This window comes from Nomascus leucogenys, chromosome 20 (genome assembly GCF_006542625.1).
Source record: "Nomascus leucogenys isolate Asia chromosome 20, Asia_NLE_v1, whole genome shotgun sequence".
Lineage (NCBI taxonomy): Eukaryota > Metazoa > Chordata > Mammalia > Primates > Hylobatidae > Nomascus > Nomascus leucogenys.
The window spans coordinates 33,262,509-33,284,098 of record NC_044400.1 but is presented as its reverse complement, the minus strand read 5'-3'; the positions used below and the strand labels follow the sequence as shown (position 1 = coordinate 33,284,098).

General features: G+C 47.9%; 1 protein-coding gene and 1 long non-coding RNA gene across 2 annotated transcripts in view; one reads left to right on the top strand and one right to left on the bottom strand.

Moving 5' to 3' along the window:
• MYO7B (myosin VIIB) overlaps positions 1 to 21,590 on the bottom strand; it is a 100,935-nt gene that overhangs the window by 64,341 nt on the left and 15,004 nt on the right. Inside the window, exons 2-6 of the mRNA XM_030800982.1 lie at positions 11,640 to 11,680; positions 7,029 to 7,142; positions 5,873 to 6,025; positions 4,442 to 4,626; positions 1,347 to 1,468 (exon numbers count right to left, since the gene is read on the bottom strand). Of these exons, the coding sequence (XP_030656842.1) occupies positions 1,347 to 1,468; positions 4,442 to 4,626; positions 5,873 to 6,025; positions 7,029 to 7,142; positions 11,640 to 11,657 (592 nt within the window). The 5' untranslated portion in view covers positions 11,658 to 11,680. The remainder of the gene's footprint in view (positions 1 to 1,346; positions 1,469 to 4,441; positions 4,627 to 5,872; positions 6,026 to 7,028; positions 7,143 to 11,639; positions 11,681 to 21,590) is intronic.
• LOC115831762 lies at positions 296 to 11,324 on the top strand. Its single transcript, XR_004027253.1, has 3 exons — positions 296 to 377; positions 6,470 to 6,569; positions 9,379 to 11,324. It is a non-coding gene; the product is annotated as an uncharacterized LOC115831762 (long non-coding RNA).

The following is a 21,590-nucleotide window of genomic DNA, read 5'->3' as shown; positions in this document are numbered from 1 at the left end:
CTTCACCGTGCCAGGTACTGGTGGGGACACAGGACAACCAGAATGTTCCTGCTCTGCTGGTGGGAAAGCAAAATGCAGCGACCACTTTGGAAAACATTTTGGAAGTTTCTGACAAAGAAAAATGGCTCACTTGCCTTTTGAGCCAACAATTTCACTCCTGCATATTTATCGAAGGGAAAGACCTATGTGCACACAAAAACCTGTATGTGAACGTTTATAGAGGTTTTACTCCTAGTAGCTAAAATCAATAAACAACCCAGATGTCCTAAACAGGTGGGGAAGCTGTGGTACCTCCACACAATGGAATTCTACTCAGCATTAAAAAGGAATGAATCACTGCTGCAGGCAGCAACAAGGAAGAATCCCAAATAGCCAAGGTAACTAGACACAAAAGGCTACAAACCCTGTGATTTTACTTCTATGACGTTCTGGAAAAGACAAAACTGTGAAGCAGGGTGGGGGAAAGACAAATCAGTAGTTGCCAGGGGAGGAGTTGGGAAGACGGGGTGACTATGAAGGGGCGTGAGGGAAGATCTGGGGGGTGATGGGAACATTCTATTTCATGATGATGATGGGAGCCATAGGCCTGTATGAGTTTGTCAAAACTCACAAAACTGTACATGAACAAGGTGAATATTTACTATATGTAAAGCAAACTTCAGTTGTAAAGAAATGAGAGAGACTGTGCTGTCCAGCAGCTGACAGCCTTGGGGCCGAGGCCACAGGCTTCTGGGCAGCCCCGACTAGACTGAGGCCGGGGTCACCGGGGCCAAAGGCAGGAGCCTTCTAAGGAGCAGTTTGCTCCAGAGCCCCCTGCTGGGTCGGCCAAGACTTAGATCTGGATCACAGCATGAGCCTCTCCCGACCCAAGCTGCTTCCTCTCCTTTTCCTGTTCATAAGCGTCTGAGCAGCATCCAAGTTTGAAGGCTCATCCTGCCCACTCCTGCTTCCTCCCACTTTGCCTTCCGCAGGTCTACCCCTCGATAAACCTCTTGCAGTCCTCACTCTGGCCCAGCAACTGCTTTCCAGTTCAGTTCCAGCAACTGAACACACACATCTAGCATTTCACAAATTGATTTGATCTTGGATGACTTTTTAAAAAGAATACTTCTTAGGATCCCGTGAAAAACACACCTGGTGAAAATTTATTAAGTCCTCAGTCTTTCCCCTTTGTGCTGCCTGGCCCCCTTCCCCTACCATGCACCCCACCCTTGTGTTTTGTGTCCCAAGGGTCTGGAGGAGTTGCTGAAGGTTTGTGGCCTATCCCGTCCCTCCCCATGGTCCCACCTGGCATGAAGTCTCCAGTGGGGCTGGGGGAGAAGGGTGGGTCCCAGAGTGATGCTTACCCTCCAGGATGGGGTTGGCTTCCAGGACCTGCTGCTCAATCCACGAATGCTGGCCACTGACGGTGGCCAGGAACTGCAGGATGAGTTTGGTGGTCTCCGTCTTGCCAGCCCCAGACTCGCCGCTGCAAAAAGGGTGTGCAGGGACATGAGGCCACAAAACAACTATTTTTTTCAACACCTCTCAACTCTCCTGCAAACCCCAGTCCTGCTTTCTGAGCCAGTCTGACAGGGATGGCCTCTCCCCTGCGGAAATCCCACTGCATTGAAGCCCTGAAGTCCCCTGCGGGTCTCAGACTGCCTGTGTTGTACATGTTACTGTGTTTGTCTTTTCTTTTCTGCTCGGCTGCAAGCTCCTTGGCACACTCGGGTCTGATTCATTCCAGGGTCAGCACCACAGTGCCCAGGACATACAGAAGGCTGAGTGAGATGACTCAATGTCTTCCTAATGAAAGGGTGGCCCACAGGCCAGCAGCAGGCTTGGAATGCAAATGCGCAGGTCACACAGGTTCTGTTGATCAGAATCTGCATTTTCACAGGATCCCCAGAGGATTCCTACATTTTGGAGTTTGCAAAACAGACTCCCACAGTCTCATTATCCAGCTTCAACTCCTGGCAAATTTTGTTTCCCCTCCTGTACTATTTTAAAGCAAATCCCAGATATTGCTTCATCTGAAAATATTACCTTTTTTTTTTTTTTTTTGAGACGGAGTCTCATTCTGTCACCCAGGCTGGAGTACAGTGGCATGATTTCAGCTCACTGCAACCTCCACCTCCTGGGTTCAAGTGATTCTCATGCCTCAGCCTCCCGAGTAGCTGGGATTACTGGTGCCTGCCACCACGCCCAGGTGATTTTTATATTTTTAGTAGAGATAAGGTTTCACCATGTTGACCAGGCTGGTCTCAAACTCCTGACCTCAGATGATCTGCCTGCCTCGGCCTCCCAGAGTGCTGGGATTACAGGCATGAGCACCGTGTTTGGCCTGAAAATATTGTCTTTTTTTTTTTTTTTTTTTTTTTTTGAGACGGAGTCTTGCTGTTGTTGGCCTGGGCTGGAGTGCAATGGCACGATCTCAGCTCACTGCAACCTCCGCCCCCTCCAGTTCCAGCAATTCTCCTGCCTCAGCCTCCCGAGTAGCTGAGATTATAGGCGCCGGCCACCAAGCGGGGCTAATTTTTATATTTTTAGTAGAGACAGGGTTTCACCATATTGGCCAGGCTGGTCTCGAACTCCTGTCCTCAGGTGATCCACTTGCCTCGGCCTCCCAAAGTGCTGGGATTAAAGGCGTGAGCTACCACACCCGGCCAAAATATTACCTTTTTTAAAAGTTATGATCAAAATACCCACAATCACTATGCCAGCAAAGCAGAGTGAGATCAACGAACCTCCAGTGATAGCTGCGGACTCCCCTGAGTGCCTGTCAAGCGCCAAGCGTTTTTATAAACACAAGCTCATCAAATAACCTGCCATTGTAGAGACAGGGGCTTAAGGGGACTTGCCCACAGCCCTGGGGGAGGAAAGGGCAGGAGGAGAATGCAATTTGACTCAAAGTGATAAGTGACGTTCTGCTCACTACAAGGAACCAAAATCAGGGGGCTCTTTCCTCTCCTTGTTCACACTCGGCCAGCCCCGCCAACCTCCAGGGGGAGCCACACCGTAAGCTCCCTGGCCAGCCAGCCTGAGGCCCAGCTCTGCTGAGAGGCCTCTTGCCCTGCCTCTGGGGGCAGGTTGGGAGTTCCAGCTTTCTCCCAGAGCGCCTGTCTGCTGTCTTCTCCAGAGCCCTGGGTTTGAATTCCCCACTTCACTGCTGTGTACCACTGGAACAGAATCTCAGCCCCTCTGATTGTAGGTCTCTCCAGCAGTAACACGGGACCATATCATGGGAATAAGAGCATCTCCTTCAGAGGGTTGCTGAGGACATGAAATGTGATCACCTGTGCCTTAGGACTTCATTCTGGTCTCTGTTCAACATCCCTCCTCAGAGAGGCCATGCCTGGCCTGCCCCCTATCTAATTCAGAGGCCGACATCACCCTTTCCTCTCCCCTGCTGTGTTTTTCTTCAAAGCTGTTAGGACCCACATAAAAACGCACTTATTTGTTGCCTGTCTGTCTCCGCTCTAGAATATAAGCTCCCTGAGGAAGGGATTCTGGTCACTTTTGTTAGCTGCTGCCTCACCGTGTTAGGACAGTGGGGGGCACACAGTTGGGGCATGACAAAACCTCAAATGATTGAATGAATGAAGGAATGAATGAATGAATGAATCCCCCAGGCGGATCATGTCGTCCACGCCCTGGACTGAGTTGGGGTGCATGGGGCTGAGGACACCAAAGTCCTCTGCTCGGATCCAGTGTTCCTGGAACAACGGGTGCAGACTCCCCTGAGGGGTGGCTTCCATCCCCGTGGCAGGCCTGCCACTCCCTCCCCTCCAAGTTCTCAGGGTCTATGGTCACCGGTAGAGAGGCCAGGCCAGGCAGGGAGTCTCTGAAGCAGTCAGGACCTAGACTGGAGGGGACACTTTCCTTCTGGTCCCCTAGTGACCTGAGAGCTGTCCCCTGGAGCTGCTGCTTCTCTGTCCTCACCTGAGGCCTGCCCTGAGATTTTTTTTGAGTGGGCCTCACCTGTTCAACTCCTGCATCTTCCAGTGCCTAACCTGGGTCCCATATCTTTTTCTTTTTTTATTTTTACAGAGACAGGGTCTTGCTATGTTGTCCAGGCTGGTCTGAAACTGCTGGCCTCAAGCAATCCTCCTCCCTTGACCTCCCAAGTCACTGGGATTATAGGCATGAGCTACTATGCCTGACTTCTGGGGCACATTTCTAAAGGAACCCAGCCCAACTTCCTTCCTTGACTCAGTAAACCTTTATTAAAGGCTGGTCAGTCCAGTCCCTGGTGACACGATGAAAGCCTAGGTTCTGAAGGAAGGAAGCTTTGGAGGAACTGCTCGGGGTGCAGGGTTGCTGGGGCCATCGTGTGCTGTGGAGAAGGGTGTGTGCCATGGAGTAGGGAGAGCTCCTGCCTCGCCTGACCTTGCAGGCATGCTGGTGGGGAGCAGTTCAGGGAGATGCCTGGAGGCGGTGCCTGACCCCTCTGCCTCACCTGATGATGCAGCACTGGTCCCTCTTGTTCCTCTTCATGTTGAAGTAGCAGTTGTTGGCGACGGCAAAGACATGTGGGGGCAGCTCGCCCATATGGCGGCTGTAGTAGAGCTGTACCTGCTCCAGGGTGTAGAGTGGCAGCACCTGGAACGGGTTCACGGCCACCAGGATGGAGCCTGTGTACGTCTGGGAAGGAAGCAGGTGGTCAGTGCCCTCTGCCCCTGGCAGAGATACTCGGCCCTGGCCTTGGCCTTGGCCCTGCCCTCAGGGGGTTATCAGGGCCACTGACTTTGGTGGGGAAGTAGAATCTGATTCTGGGCCAGGGAGATAAGACATTCAGCTGTGCAGATCCCTCCTCTGGGAAGATGGGATGTCCACCAGGAAGGTGAGCTCCCAGGGGACATATTTCCAGGAAGATCAAATGTTAACTGTTTGGTACCCTGCCTGGTATTTAGAAGGGACTCGATAAAAATGGACTAAGTATGAAATGGGTTTTCACCTGCATCCCGCAGGGGCTTTCATATAGGCTGGACAACAACTGGCCCTCACAGACCCCAACCCCAAATTTTGTGTGCCCCTGGGACCTCCGCCCTGGATCAGCTGCCCATCTGGAGCCCCCACCCGGCCCCACTGCCCCTCAGGTGGTGGGGCAGGCAGAGCCTGCACAATAAGCCACATGACCATGGCGTCCTGGTTTTCACTTTAGGAAAGGAGAGGACGTGCCCTCTGGCTTCAAGCTGTGACACCAGATGAGGAGTGCAGGCACAAGCCCTTTGGAAGCACAAGCTGCCTTCCTCTGAGCAGCCCAGAAGGGCCGGTCAGAACCGAGCTAGCCACCCTCCAGACCAGAGAGGCCCAGGCAGGCAGTGGCTTCTGCAGGCCACACCTACTTAGGCCGAGCTGGTGTCGGTTTTGGAATACCACCTCCCCTGGAAAAATCTGCAATGGAACCAGGATGAGAGCTTCAGGCTGGGGTGAACCTCCATCCAGGCCAGGTTTGCGGGGAGAGCCCACATCCATCCCCATGGCCCCCTCGTCTGGTGAATCAGCACCTTGGGATCCGGGCTGTCACGGGCCTCACTCTTGGGAGGCCAGGGGCTTTCTGTCTAGTGACTCTGTCTCTACAACATGCCTGGGAAGGAGAGGGCAGAGGACGATGGCCACCTGATGGCCATCTGCAGCCCTCACTGAGCACAGACTGTGCCAGGCACTGTGCTGTCACTCTACGCATCGGCTTCCTCCCCTCCAGGGTGGGATCACCCTGTTTGTTTGGGACTGGGCAGCAGAGATTGGGAAAAGTTAGGCACCTCACCCACCTCCCTCAGTGAGGGCATGGGGGGCAGTGCCCCCTGTGCATCATTTTCTTCTCCCTGTCCAGGAGGTTGGCACCTGTGAGGGGCTCCCCTGTGGACACAGGGCTGGGGCGACTCACATAGATCTTGTGCTGCTGGTAGCGGATCAGGAGGTTGTGCACCATGCCCGCCTCGTTCAGGTCCCCCAGGCGGATCATGTCGTCCACGCCCTGGACTGAGTTGGGGTGCATGGGACTGAGGACACCAAAGTCCTCTGCTTGGATCCAGTGTTCCTGGAACAACGGGTGCAGACTCCCCTGAGGGGTGGCCTCCATCCCCGTGGCCAGCCTGCCACACCCTCCCCTCCAAGTTCTCAGCAGCAAGATGAACTTCCGGGTCATGAGTCAGCTGACCTGGGGCGGTGGCCAGCCTCCAGCCAGGGTCAGTCTATGACAAGGGTTAAGGGACTCCTGTGGCAGGATCCAGTTCATCTATGGCTGGGTCAGCATGGGTCTAGGGCCCAGGGTTAGGGCATAGCTGGGGCTAGGGCTGAATTTCAGACCCGGGACAAAGGAGCTTGTAGCTAGAAGTTAGATTTAGGGTCAGGTTGCAGCTGGGAGCCTTGCAGGTTGTTGGAACAAGACTACACAAATAAAGCTTTTTAAAAAAACTACAGTGTTACACAAATAGAAGATATTGTTATTATTTTACTGACTTCCATCATCTGGATCTCACAGGCCACAGCTTAGAAACTTCTCCTTGGAGACTAAGCCTGCAGCATCCTGCTGAGCAGAGAGGACAATCTGAGGAGCTAAGTGACTGGCTGGACACTCCACTGTAAGCCCTTCCCTGCTCACCACCTAGCTGGCCCTGACCCCTCTGGTGGACGAGCTGGTCACCCCCAGGCCACTCCAGGTTGCTGGCCTCTCACTTGTGTGTTTTGTCCTGTCCTGCCCCTCCACACACCTTCCTCACCCACCTTTTCCCCTTACCCGTTTCATTTTGCAAACTGATTTTCTGCCCCTCTGGCCCTTCCAGAGCCCCTTTCCCACTTCTCCACTTCCTGCTCCCCTAATTCTCTTCATTTGCCTGGACTGCAACTCTTGAAACGTTCCCCAGGACACACAGGCCATGTTCACCATGGCAGGACTCCACCGTGATCTGTCCTGCCACCCAGGTCCCCACTTGGCCTTGGAGCCCCTGGTGTTGGGGAGAGGCTTCGCAGGGTGGGGAGGGCTCCGGGGCCCTGGAGGTGAGGGCAGGGCAGGGCCCAGAGGAAAGCCCCAGAACACTGACCTTGCCCTCGTCATCTTCAACCAAGACCTTGCCTGGCTTTGTCTCTTTGATGATGCCCCCGATGGCCACGCCGGTCTTGTGGGTGGAGGGAGGCTCCAGCCACACGTGGTCACCCTGGAGGGCAGACAGAAGACAGTGGTGTGATCCCTGCTCTCTTCCCCTCCCTGCTGGATACCTACCTTTCTTCGGGGCTATGCCTTCCAGCCCCGAGCTCCCAAGGTGGCTGGAGCTTGTCTCTCCTTTCCTCTCCTCCCCTCTCCCCCTTCCTCTCCCATCTCTCTTTCTCCCTCTCTCTCCTAGCCCAGGTTTCCTTTGAGCATGTGTCACCTGCCCTGCTCACTGGGCAGGTACCAAGCGCCTGTACAGCTTCTGTCCATGTCTTTGCCTTGTCTGGGACAATAAGCTGACAAGAACAGCAGCTCCGGTCTCACCACAGCAACTCTCATAATGAGAAAGAAACTTGGCTACTATTTAGGAAGGTGGTGTGGCTGGGTGGTTAAAAGAGAAAGTGCTTCTCAAGCTTGATGACGGTAGCAAGAGTTGCATCCTCTCAGAAATCACCGACAAGCAATAGGAGTATGAGAAACAGAAACAAGCACTAGAAGACACAGGAGGAAGCTGAAAAGGTGGCCCCAGCTATAGATTCCAGAAAGAGAGGGCAAAGTTCACTTCTCCAAGGCAGGAGCCCATCCTGGCATGCAAAAGCAGCATGTCTTGCTGCAGCAGCAGGAGCAAGGGCACAAGGTGGCAGTCGGAGCTTGCCTGGCCTGTCTTGGTTCTAGGAAACAGACCATATTTGCAGGTCTGCCATATTTGCAGGAAGCAGTCTCTCTGTGGGGTGGGAAAAGAGAAGGCTTGCCCTGTGAGAAGCTCTGCAGTACCCAGATCTATTGGGTGGGAGAAGCCACTACTAAAAATTCACATGTGAGATTTCCGCTATCCTGCACTGTGGCATTGACCCCGCATGAACCTCCTTCTAATCCAAGAAAGCTCACCCCATCTGAAGAGAAGTAATCCAAAAGGAACCAGCACAGTTCTGTGTTCGGAGGTACTGAAACCCAAGAGGAGGAAAGGAGCAAATAACACTCAGCAAAAGAGAAATAACTGCCACAGAGCAGTAGGAAGTTGTGACCAAGTATTTCACCATAATTTACAAAAACTGACCAAAGATTAGGTCAGAGGCAAAAGAGCCCAGGAATTAGATGTGGGACAACTGAGGAAAAGGATGTGTGACATGAGTTGGCAGAGCCAAATGAAAAAATTGAGGAAATGAAAGAAATGCAGACCAGAATGAAAGCAAAATTAGAAACAGCAGGAGAACATGCCCTGATTATAAAAACATGGGAAGAATCATAAAAGGTAGGAAAGAGAAAAGTGAGCAAAATGATATCGAATTTGTTAAAAAACTAGAATTAGGGGCTGGGCGTGGTGGTTCACACCTGTAATCCCAGCACTTTGGGAGGCCAAGACAGGCCAGGAGTTTGAGACCAGCCTGGCCAACATGGAGAAACCCTGCCTCTACTAAAAAAAATACAAAAATTGGCCGGGTGCAGTGGCTCACGCCTGTAATCCCAGCACTTTGGGAGGCCGAGGCAGGTGGATCACGAGGTCAGGAGTTCAAGACCAGCCTGGTCAACATAGTGAAACCCCGTCTCTACTAAAAATACAAAAATTAGCCAGGTGTGGTGGCATGCACCTGTAGTCCCAGCTACATGGGAGGCTGATGCAGGAGAATTGCTTGAACCCAGGAGGTGGAGGTTGCAGTGACTGAGATCATGCCACTACACACCAGCATGGGCAACAGTGCAAGACTCCATCTCAAAAAAAAAAAAAAAACCCACAAAAATTAGCTGGGCATGGTGGTGGGCGCCTGTAATCCCAGCTAATCAGGAGGCTGATGCAGGATAATTGCTTGAATCTGGGAGGTAGAGGTTGCAGTGAACTGTGATGGCGCCACTGCACTCCAGCCTTGCTGACAGAGACTCTGTCAAAAAAGAATACATAAATAAAAAATAAAATAACATAAAATTAGAATTAGGAAGAAGAAGATCGCTATAGAAGATGGGCAAAAATATAAATAAACCTCATTATATGGACTGAATTGTGTCCCTCCAGAATTCATATAGTGAAGCCCCAATTCCTGACATGACCATATTTGCAGATAAGGCTTTCAAGGAGGTAATTAAGGTTAAATAAGGTCCTAAGGGTGTGGTCCTAATCCAACAGGACTGGTGTCTATAAAAAAGGAAGAGGCACCAGAGTGAGATGCATGCACTCTCTCTCTCTCCCTGTCTCTCTCTCTCTCTCTCCCTCTCTCTCTCTTTTCTCTCTCCCTCTCCTCACCCTCCAGCACAGAAGAAAGGCCATGTGAAGATAAAATGAGAAGACAGCCACCTACAAGTCAGGAAGAGAGGCTTCGCCAGACACCAACCTTAAAGGCACCTTGACCTTGAACTTCCAGCATCCAGGACCGTGAGAACATAAATGTCTGTGGTTTAGGCCACCCAGTCTGTGATAGCTTGTTATGGCAGTCTAAGCCCCGATGAGGTCAGACAGACCTGGCTGGGTTCTAATCCCTACTCTATATTCCAGGAGTTATACAGCCTTGGGAAAGTCACTTAACTGCTCTGAACCTTAACTTCCTTATCTGTTGAAAGGGTCTGCTTCACAGGCCTGCTGTGAAGATGGAATGCCCTATGGCAGGGAGCCTGCATAGTGTCCAGCACAGAGGGCACCACAGAGGGCTCAACAACCGCCCTCTGTGTCTGAAAGACTTATTCATTAAAAAGATGACCACTCTGCACTTTGGGAGGCCGAGGTGGGTGGGCAGATCACCTGAGGTCAGGAGTTCGAGACAACCTTGGCCAACGTGGTGAAACCCTGTCTCTACTAAAAATACAAAAATTAACCAGGCATGGTGGTGGGTGCCTGTAGTTCCAGCTACTTGGGTGGCTGAGGCGGGAGGATTGCTTGAACCTGGGAGGCCAAGGTTGCAGTGAGCCGAGATTACGCACTCCAGCCTGGGTGACAGAGTGAGACTCTGTCTACAAAAAAAAAAAAAAAAAAAAAAATTACTCTCCTCTCAAAGACACAATCTCTGAAGACAGAGCAGGCCTGCAATTGTAATTGTGAGTAATAGGGCCCCAAAAGGTGTTTTCCTAAACTCTGCTTGCAGTTAGTCACATTCCCAGAGGGACATTTGGCGTTGATGCATCCCGTGGCATATTCCTTTGTGAAATGTTTGGCTTTGTCTTAAAACCACATCATGCTCCAAAGTGGAGCCACGCTCTCATGTTTGCAACTTAGTTACCAGAAGCGCTCACAACCTGACCTTTTAGACCATGTATGTCCTCTCTCCAGCCTAAAACAGCCTAAGCTCTATTCTGTAACTGAAAACAAGAAGCCAATCTTGGCTGTTCATTCTGTGAGTCAGATGCTACCAGGCTTAGTGGCAGCACCAGGGGCTCCTGCATAGTGAAGGTCCTCCTCTCAGCAGTGTGCTCCAGCAGCCAGGAACGATGTCCTATGTGGCTTTGCACTCAGGAGGAGAACAGTCGGGGCATTTTCTTATCAAAGAGCACTTTGCAGCACTGTCCTGCTCTCCTGGACTCTGTGGGGCGTGGGGCAAGGGTGGAAATGTGGAGGGCAGGAAAGGATGCACAGGCTGGTTTGGGGCCTCTGCTCTCTGGGCTCACCAGCCTCTGAGCTCTCCACCCTGCACGCCCCGCTGCCAGGCTTCTCAAAGCCTGTCCCTGCCTCCCAGGGCAGGGCAGTTCCCCAGGATCTGTTGATCAGACAGTAAATGCAAAACTCCTCTGCTTTCTTCCTGTGGAGGAGCCATCTCTTGGCCGCTGGAACACAGGAATATTTGTTGAGTGAAGGGAACACGATGCAGAGTCCAAAGGGGTGATTCAGGCCTGGGTTTCAGTCCTACCCATGCCCACAGTTCCCCAGTTCCCTGTTTTCTCTGGGGGAGCTTCCTGCAACTGCCGCAATGAGACAACTGGGAAACCGCTTTGTTGGCTGGGCAAGGTGGTTCACACCCAGCACTTTGGGAGGCCAAGGCTAGTGGATTGCTTTGAGCTCAGGAGTTCGAGACCAGCCTGCGCAACATGGTAAAACCCCGCCCCTACAAAAAATACAAAAATTAGCTGGGTGTGGTGGCATGCACCTGTGGTCCCAGCTACTCAGGAGGCTGAGGCTGGAGGATTGCTTGAACCTAGGAAGGAGAGGTCGCTGTGAGCTGAGATTGTGCCACTGTACTCCAGCCTGCGTGGCAGAGTGAGACCCTGTCTGAAAAAAAAAAAAAAAGAGAGAAAGAAAAGAAAAGAAATCCCTTTGTCAAGACAAAGGGATATGTTAAGCCCTGCATGAAAGTGAGGGATAACTATATACATAACTATACATAACTATACGTGTATTGCCGAGGCCAGTGGCTGGCCGAACTTGTTTTCTTTAGATGCTAGAATCTGTCATGTTTCCTAAACTCCTTCGTCTCTGGTATTTTCCTATAGGGTCTCATTGCCTTTCCTCTCTTTCCTTGGGAGCGATTCAACTTGGCCTTGAGTAACTTACACCAATAACCCCTAGATCAAATCATACAATCCTTACCAGCCTGAACCCCGACATCCTGAGTCAGCAGTTCCACACGCCTGTATGGAGAGAGAAAGCAGAACGTCAGCTCCATGCACAGCCCCGATAGGAGCCCCTGGAGCACAGGAGCTGGGCTTGTTCACCAACACTTCCCTAAGTGCCCGGCATGGGACCTGCCTCAAAAACAATGCTGAATAAATGGATGAATGAGTTACAGTCCTAGCCCAAGGGCAGGAGCTGTTCTCAGCTTCTTCATCCTACATCACCTTTATTGAAGATGTATTTCATACTCAGTCCTGGGCTTGATACAGGGAGTAGGTGGTTCCCTGTCATCCAGAAGCCCCAATTTTAACTGGTCAGATATCCATGAAAACCAGTTATCATCACACATCCTGGGAAGTGCTCAGGTAAGCAGCCACTGCAGCTATAGACACAACTTTAAACCTCACAGCACTGCAGAATGTGCGTGTTCCCTCATTTTAGACATGGGACTCAATGCAGGAAATGCCGCTCAGTTAATTAGTAGCACATCTGGGAATCAAACCTGGATCTGCCTCCTTTCAAACCTGTCCTCAGCACCTGGTAGTTCTAGAGGGAGCAGGCAGCCAGGCCCAAGTAGGCAGCCAGGCCCAGCAGGAGGAGGAGTGGGGAGGAGCCCACTTATCCCATCTAAAGGAGGAAACCCCGAGTTACCCTGACTGAGTGTTGGCATCTTCTCCTCCCTGCGCTGAGCAGTGCAAGGTGGGTACCAGGTCTATTGCTAAGCTCTTTAGCGGTAACTTGTGGGATTTTGGTGCACACATCACCCAGAGGAATATACACTGAACCCAATTTGTAGTCTTTCATTCCTCACACCCTTCTCTCCCTTTCCCTGAGTCCCTAAAGTCCATTGTATCATTCTTACACCTTTGCATCCTCACAGCTTAGCTCCCACTTATGAGTGAGAACATACAATGTTTAGTTTTCCATTCCTGAGTTACTTCACTTAGAATAATAGTCTCCAGTCCCATCCAGGTTGCTGTGAATGCCATTAATTCATTCCTTTTTATGGCTGAGTAGTATTCCATCATACATATGAATATCATATATATGATATATGTCTATATCTCTATATATATGATATATAGATATCACAGTTTCTTTATCCACTTGTTCATTGATAGGCATTTGGGCTGGTTCCACATTTTTGCAACTGTGAATCGTGCTGCTATAAACATGTGTGTGCAAGTATCTTTTCAGAATAATGAGTTCTTTTCCCCCGGGTAGATACCCAGTAGTAGGATTGCTGCATCAAATGGTAGTTCTACTTTTAGTTCTTTAAGGATTCTCCACACTGTTTTCCATAGTGGCTGTACTAGTTTACATTCCCACCAGCAGTGTAGAAGCATTCTCTTTTCACTGCATCCACGCCAACATCTTTTATTTTTTGATTTTTTAATTATGGCCATTCTTGCAGGAGTAAGGTGGTATCACATTGCAGTTTTGATTTGTATTTCCCTGATCATTAACGATGTTGAGCATTTTTTCATGTTTGTTGGCCATTTGTATATTTTCTTTTGAGAATTGTCTATTCATAACCTTAGCCCACTTTTTGATGGGTTTGTTTGTTTTTTTTTCTTACTAATTTGTTTGAGTTCCTTATAGATTCTGGATATTAGTCCTTTGTCAGATGCATAGTTTGTGAAGATTTTCTCCCACTCTGGGTTGTCTCTTTGCTCTGCTGACTGTTCATTTTGCTGTGCAAAAGCTCTTTAGTTTAATTAAGTCCCACCTATTTATCTTTGTATTTGTTGCATTTGTTTTTTGGGTTCTTGGTCATGAAATCTTTGCCTAAGCCAATGTCTAGAAGGGATTTTCTGATGTTATAGTCTAGAATTTTTATAGTTTTAGGTCTTAGATTTAAGTCCTTGATCCATCTTGAGTTGATTTTTATATAAGGTGAGAGATGAGGATTCAGTTTCACTCTCCTACATGTGGCTTTTCAATTATCCCAGTACCATTTGTTGAATAGGGTATTATTTCCCCACTTTACATTTTTGTTTGCTTTGCTGAAGATCAGTTGGCTGTAAGCAATTGGGTTTATTACTGGGTTCTCTATTTTGTTCCATTGGTCTATATGCCTATTTTTATACCAGTACCACAAAAGGGGGAGAGTACTACATCAGGGGAACACCCCATGGGACAAAAGAATCTGAATAGCAGCCTTGAGTCCCAGAACTTCCCTCTGACATAGCCTACTCAAATGAGAAGGAACCAGAAAGCCAATTCTGGTAATATGACAAAATGAGGTTTTTTTTTAACACCCCCAAAAAAACACACTAGCTCACCAGCAATGGGTCCAAACCAAGAAGAAATCCCTGACTTACTTGAAAAAGAATTCAGAAGATCAATTATTAAGCTAATCAAGGAGGCACCAAAAAAAGGTGAAGTCCAATGTAAGAAAATCAAAAAAATGATACAAGAAATGAGGGGAGAAATCTTCAGTGAAACAGATAGCATAAATAAAAAACAATTGCAACTTCAGGAAACAAGGGACACACTTAGAGAAATGCAAAATGTTCTGGAAAGTCTTAGCAATAGAAGCAAACAAGCAGAAGAAAGAACTCCAGAGTCTGAAGACAAGCTCTGAATTAACCCAATTCAGAATTAAATCAATTCAACAAAGACAAAGAAAAAAGATTTTTAAAAAATGAACAAAGCCTCCAAGAAGTTTGGGATTATGTAAAACAACCAAACCTAAGAATAATTTGCATTCCTGAGGAAGATGAGAAATCTAAAAGTCTGGAACACATGTTTTGGGGAAGAATCAAGGAAAACCTCCCTGGCTTTGCTAGAGACCTAGACATTCAAGCACAAGAAGCCCAGACATCCAAATACAAGAAAGAATACCTGGGAAATTCATCACATAAAGATCATCGCCTAGGCACATTGTCATCAAGTTATCTAAAGTCAAGACAAAGGAAAGAATCTTAAGAGCTATGAGGCAAAAGCACCAGGTAACCTATAAAGGAAAATCTATCAGATTAATAGCAGATTTCTCAACAGAAACTCTACAAGCTAGAAAGGATTGGGACCCTATCTTCAGCCTCCTTAAACAAAACAATTATCAGCCAAGAATTTTGTATCCAGCAAAACTAAGCTTCCTAGATGAAAGAAAGATACAGTCTTTTTCAGACAAACAAATGCTGAGAGAATTTGCCACTACCAAGCCAGCACTACAAGAACTGCTAAAGGAGTTCTAAATCTTGAAACAAATCCTGGAAACACATCAAAACAGAACCTCTTTAAAGCATGAATTTCAAAGGACCTATAAAACAAAAATACAATTAAAAGGTATACAGGCAACAAATAGCATAATGAATGGAATAATACCTCACATTTCAATACTAATGTTGAATGTAAATGGCCTAAATGTGCCACTTAAAAGATACAGAATGGCAGAATGGATAAGAATTCACCAACCAAGCATCTGCTGCCTTCAAGAAAATCACCTAACACGTAAGGACTCACATAAACTAAAGGGATGGAAAAAGACATTCTATGCAAATGGACACCAAACGTGAGCAGGAGCAGCTATTCTTATATCAGTCAAAACAAGCTTTAAAGCAACAGCAGTTTAAAAAGACAGAGGGATATTCTATAATCATAAAAGGCCTTGTCCAACAGGAAAATATCGCAATCCTAAATATATATGCACCTAACACTAGAGCTCCCAAATTTATAAAACAGTTACTACTAGACCTAAGAAATGAGATAGACAGCAGCACAATTAATAGTGGGGGACTTCAATACTCCACTGACAGCACTAGGCAGGTCCTCAAGACAGAAGTCAACAAAAAAACAATGGATTTAAACTATACCCTGGAACAAATGGACTTAACAGATATTTGCAGAACATTCTACCCAACAGCCCCAGAATGTACATTCTATTCCTCAGTGCATGGAACTTTCTCCAAGATAGACCATACGATAAGCCACAAAACAAGTCTCAATAAATTTAAGAAAATTGAAATTATATCAAGTACTCTCTCAGACCACAGTGGAATAAACCTGGAAGTCAGCTCCAAAAGGAACCTCCAAAACCATGCAAATACATGGAAATGAAATAACTAGCTCCCGAATGATCATTGGGTCAACAATGAAATCAAGATGGAAATTTAAAAATTCTTCAAACCAAACGATAATAGTGACAAAACCTATCAAAACCTCTGGGATACAGCAAAGGCAATGCTAAGAGGGAAGTTTATAGCCTTAAATGCCTACATCAAAAAATCTGAAAGAGCACAAATAGGCAATCTAAGGTCACATCTCAAGGAACTAGAGAAACAAGAACAAACCAAATCCAAACCCAGCAGAAGAAAGGAAATAACCAAGATCAGAGCAGAACTAAATGAAATTGGAACAACAACAATAACAAAACCCACAAAAGATAAATGAAACAAAAAGCTGGTTTTTTGAAAAGATAAATAAAATTGATAGACCATTAGCAAGATTAACCAACAAGAGAGAAGATCAAAATAAGATCAATTAGACGGCCGGGCGCGGTGGCTTGTGCCTGTAATCCCAGCACTTTGGGAGGCCAAGGTGAGTGGGTCACGAGGTCAGGAGTTCAAGACCAGCCTGGCCAAGATGGTGAAACTCCATCTCTACCAAAAATACAAAAAATTAGCCAGGCATGGTGGTGGGCACCTGTAATCCCAGCTACTTGGGAGGCTGAGGCAGAGAGTTGCTTGAACCTGGGAGGCAGAGGTTGCAGTGAGCTGAGATTGTGCCACTGCACTCCAGCCTGGGCAACAAGAGTGAAACTCCATCTCAAAAAAAAAAAATCAGTTAGAAATGAAACAGGAGGTATTACAACTGACACCACAGAAAGACAAAAGATCATTCAAGGCTACTTGAACACCCTTACACGCATAAACTAGAAAGCCTAGAGGAAATGGATAAATTCCTGGAAAAATACACCCTCCTAATTTAAACCAGGAAGAATTAGAAACCCTGAACAGACAAGCAGCGAGATTGACATGGTAATAAAACAATTACCAGCAACAACAAAAAAGTCCAGAACCAGACAGATTCACAGCTGAATTCTACCAGACATTCAAAAGAGAAAACCAATCCTATTGATACTATTCCGCAACTTAGAGAAAGAGGGAATCCTCCCTAACTTATTCTGTGAAGCCAGTATCACCCTAATACTAGACCCAGAAAAGGACATAACCAAAAAAGAAAACTACAGACTAATATCCTTGATGAACATAGATGCAAAAATCATTAACAAAATACTAGCTAACTGAATCCAACAGCATCTCAAAAAGATAATCCACCATGATCAAGTGGGTTTTATACCAGGGATGCAGGAATGGTTCAACATACGCAAGTCAATAAATGTGATACAGCCGGGAGCAGTGGCTCATGCCTGTAATCCCAGCACTTTGGGAGGCCGAGGCAGGTAGATCACCTGAGGCCGGGAGCTTGAGACCAGCCTGACCAACCTGGAGAAACCCTGTCTCTACTAAAAATACAAAATTAGCTGGGCATGGTGGCGCACACCTGTAATCCCAGTCACTCAGGAGGCTGAGGCAGGAGAATCGCTTGAACCCGGGAGGCAGAGGTTGCAGTGAGCTGAGATTGCGCCATTGCACTCCAGCCTGGGCAACAAGAGTCAAACTCCATCTCAAAATAAATAAATAAATAAAAATAATAAATAAATAAATGTGATACACCACATAAATAGAATTAAAAACAAAAGTTACGTGATCATCTCAATGCAGAAAAGGCATTTGACAAAATCCAGCATCCATTTATGATTAAAACCCTTAGCAAAATTGGCATACAAGGGACATACCTCAATGTAATAAAAGCCATCTACTCGGCCAGGCGCAATGGCTCACGCCTGTAATCCCAGCACTTTGGGAGGCTGAGGTGGGTGGATCACCTGAGGTTGGGAGTTCGAGACCAGCCTGACTAACATGGAGAAACCTCATCTCTACTAAAAATACAAAATTAGCCAGGCGTGGTGGTGCATGCCTATAATCCCAGCTTATCGGGGGGCTGAGGCAGGAGAATCGCTTGAACCCAGGAGGCGGAGATTGCAGTGAGCCGAGATCGTGCCATTGCATTCCAGCCTGGGCAACAAGAGCAAAACTCCGTCTCAAAAAAAAAAAAAGCCATCTATGACAAACCCACAGCCAACATAATACTGAATGGAGAAAAGTTGAAAGCATTCCCTTTGAGAATGGGAACAAGACAAGGATTCTCACTCTTACCACTCCTCTTTAACATAGTACTGGAAGCCCTAGCCAGAGCAATCAGACAAGAGAAAGAAATAAAAGGCATCCGAATTGGTAAAGAGGAAGTCAAACTGTTGCTGTTTGCTGATGATATGATTGTATACCTAGAAAACCCTAAAGATTCCTCCAAAAAGCTCCTAGAACTGATAAATGAATTCAACAAAGTTTCAGGATACAAAATTAACGTACACAAATCAGTAGCTCTGCTATACACCAAAAGTGACCAAGCTGAGAATCAAATCAAGAACTCAACTTCTTTTACAATAGCTGCAAAAAAATAAAATAAAATACTTAGGTGTATACCTAACCAAGGAAGTGAAAGGCCTCTAAAAGGAAAACTATAAAACATTGCTGAGAGAAATCATAGACAACACAAACAAATGGAAACACATCCCATGCTCATGGATGGGTAGAATCAACATTGTGAAAATGACCATACTGCCAAAAGCAATTTACAAATTCAAGGCAATTCCCATCAAAATACCACCATCATTCTTCTCAGAACTAGAAAAAACAATCCTAAAATTCATATGGAACCAAAAAAGAGCCCGCATAGCCAAAGCAAGACTAAACAAAAAGAACAAATCTGGAGGCATCGCATTACCTGAATTCAAACTATCCTATAAGGCCATAGCTATCAATAATACTTGTCCAACGAAAGAGTGGATGAAGCCCCTTGGAGAGGATGTGACTTTGGCAACGGCTTTGACGGATGAGTGAGGGTGCACAGTGGCGGAGGAAGCTCTGAGAAGAAATGCTGCTGTCCCTATTTTAGAGGTGAGAAAACGGAGGCTGAGAAATGCTGAGACTTTGCAGAGGCTATGCAGCTAGTAAGCAAAGAAGGGGAATTTTCTCCCCAGCTCCAAAATCCCTCCTCTTTGCCCCACATCCGCTGCTTTGGGAAAGTTTAAGAACCTGTATAAAAATGCAGGGAACACCTGTTATATAACTGAATCCTGGCTCCCAGACAGCTCTTTCAGAGTGTGGCAGGTGGGAAAAGACACAGGGGGAATTGCCCTGCCTCTGGCTACCGGTTGTTGCTTCCAGATTCTGGATTCTCCACCCCTTGTGGAAGTTTGAGGCCCACCCATGGTCTTGAGCTGGCTGGCCTTTAAGCCCTCCTCCCCGCTGCAGCATCTGACCTCCAGGCATGCCCCATCATTCCTCTCCAGACACCAGGATCTGCCCCACAGGAGCCCCCATGTTGGTCCTGCCATTCCCCGCATGGCCTGTCACATACCATAGACATCCGCTCCTCTGACCCCCAGCCCAAGGGACCCCCACTCCATGGCTTGCCTGGTCTTCCCACAGCCCAGAAGTGCTCCACTTCAGAAGCTGTGGCCTCCACCGTCCTTCCCCACCATGTCCTTCCCTGGCCCCAGCTGGCTCCTGTGAGCAACTGGTTCTCATTCCATCATGACACCTGGGTCCTTCCATGTCTCCTCTGTCTATCAACCCACCTCCTGGCTTCATTTCCATCCCCAACTAGCCTGGAAACAGTCTCAAATCTTTTTGGAACGAAAGTGGTCAGATCAACACTTGTGAATGGAATACAGAAATAAAATACATATCGAAACACCCTCACTGTACCCCACACATATGTACAATTATTATGCGTCAATTAAAAATAATAATTAAAAGGCCCAAGGAAAAGAAAATACAAAAAGCACACTTTTTTTTCCAAATGCCAACTTGAACCAGAAGGAAGCACACATGACTTGGGCCCCTGTGGTCCGTCGCCCTCCTGCGAATACTGTGATTTCCCTTGAACTGATTCCTGATCTCTCCTTGCAAAGTCCCAGCCTTGGAGCTGAGCAGGGCTGGGGATGCATTCCACCCCCTTACAGACAGGGGCAGGGCGCTAGGCCTTCAGCAGTGTCCAGGGATCCTCCTTTAGGCCCCAGTCAGCTGTTTCTGCCAAAATCCCTATTTCAAAGCTCCTTTCCACCACTCACTCTGCAGAACGCCTTGACCTCTTTCACTGAAACAAGAAAGAAACCACACTCAGCTTCCAATGCTGCCCCTCCCTGTCTCCTCTGTACCTCTGCAGACTTAGATGACTGCCCAGGGGCAGGGAACCCTGACAGCCCACATGAATCCTTCCAGCCCTGCCTTCTCCGGCCTCTACTTTAGGGCCCTTGCTTTATCAATTACTGTAGTGGTTTAATGTACGTCCCCAAATTCTTTGACACATCTCCCTTCAAAAGATAAAGACTAATTCACCCCGCCTCGAGTGTGGACTTAGTGATTTGCTTTTGTCAAATAGAATAAGGTAGAAGGAATGGAGTAGAGCCTCTGAGGCTAGTTTACAGAAGTCTTTGTGGCTTCCGGGTTGCTCTCTCTCTAAGATCACTTGGCCTGGGGAGGCTGGAGGTTGTGAGGATACTCAAACAGCCCTAAGGAGAGGCCCGTGTTGTGAGAACTGAGGGCCCCAGTTAACAGCTGTGTGATCTTGGAAGGGAATCCTCCAGCCCCAGTTGTGGCTTCAGATCACCACAGCTCAGCCAACATTCTGATGACAACTTTATAGTCAACAACAGATTAGGATGCAGACATGCAGAGGGAAGACTGTGTGAAGAGGTGACAAGAGGACAGATGGCTGTGCCCACATCTGCAAGCCAAGGAGAGATGCTTGGAAGAACCAACCCTGCTGACACCCTGATTTTGTATTTCCAGCCCCAGAACAGTGGAGAATATACTTTTCCATTGTTTAAGCCCCACCCCCACTCCATCCTCAGTCTGCGGTATTTGGTTATGGCAACCCAAGCAACTACTACAAACCCTATGAGGGTCCCTGGGCCAGAACCACCCAGATAAGCTGCTCTTAGATTTCTGACCCCCAAAACCTGTGTGAGATAATAAATACTTGTTATTCTAAGCTGTTAAAGTTTGGGATAACTTGTTATGCAGCAATGAGTGACTAGTACATTATCCTCCCCTCACATCTTCATCCTCTCCCACTCTCCTGGTCCTTTACCCTCTGAATAGTGATAAGCTCAGGTCTCGTCTATCTTAAAATACATTTTCTTAGCCTCACTGTCCCCATCCGGCTTTCATACCCTCCTCCTCCTTGGGTTTGCTCCACAGCCGAGTTGCCTGAAACAGCCACCCCATAACACTGCCTCCACCTTCTCACCTTCCTGACCATCTCACTTGGCTCCTACAAGGCTGCACTTTCCTGACTTTCCCTCTGCCTCTGGGGCACCACTAAATCACCTCCCAGAGCTTTTTTTTTTTTTGGAGACAGAGTCTCAATCTGTTGCCCAGGCTAGAGTGCAGTTGCGGGATCCCAGCCCACTGCAACTCTGTCTCCTGGGTGCAAGAGATCCTCAGCCTCCCAAATAGCTGGGACTATGGTCATGCTCCACCATGCCTGGCTAATTTTTGTATTTTTAGTAGAGATGGGGTTTCTCCATGTTGGCCAGGCTGGTCTTGAACTCCTGGCCTCAAGTGATCTGCCCACCTCGTCCTCCCAAAGTGCTGGGATTACAGGCATGAGCCACCACGCCTGGCCCTTTCACTCACCTTGACCTCTTGGTGTCCAAGGGAGTGGCTGGTGATTTTTGTCTGCCCAGTATGCCTTCCTCCTATATCCTTATGGGGAACATCTCCCCTAGTTCAAATCGTGTTGCTGATGAGACGTTCGTGAATCCTGGGACCCCAAGCGGCCATGTGGTCC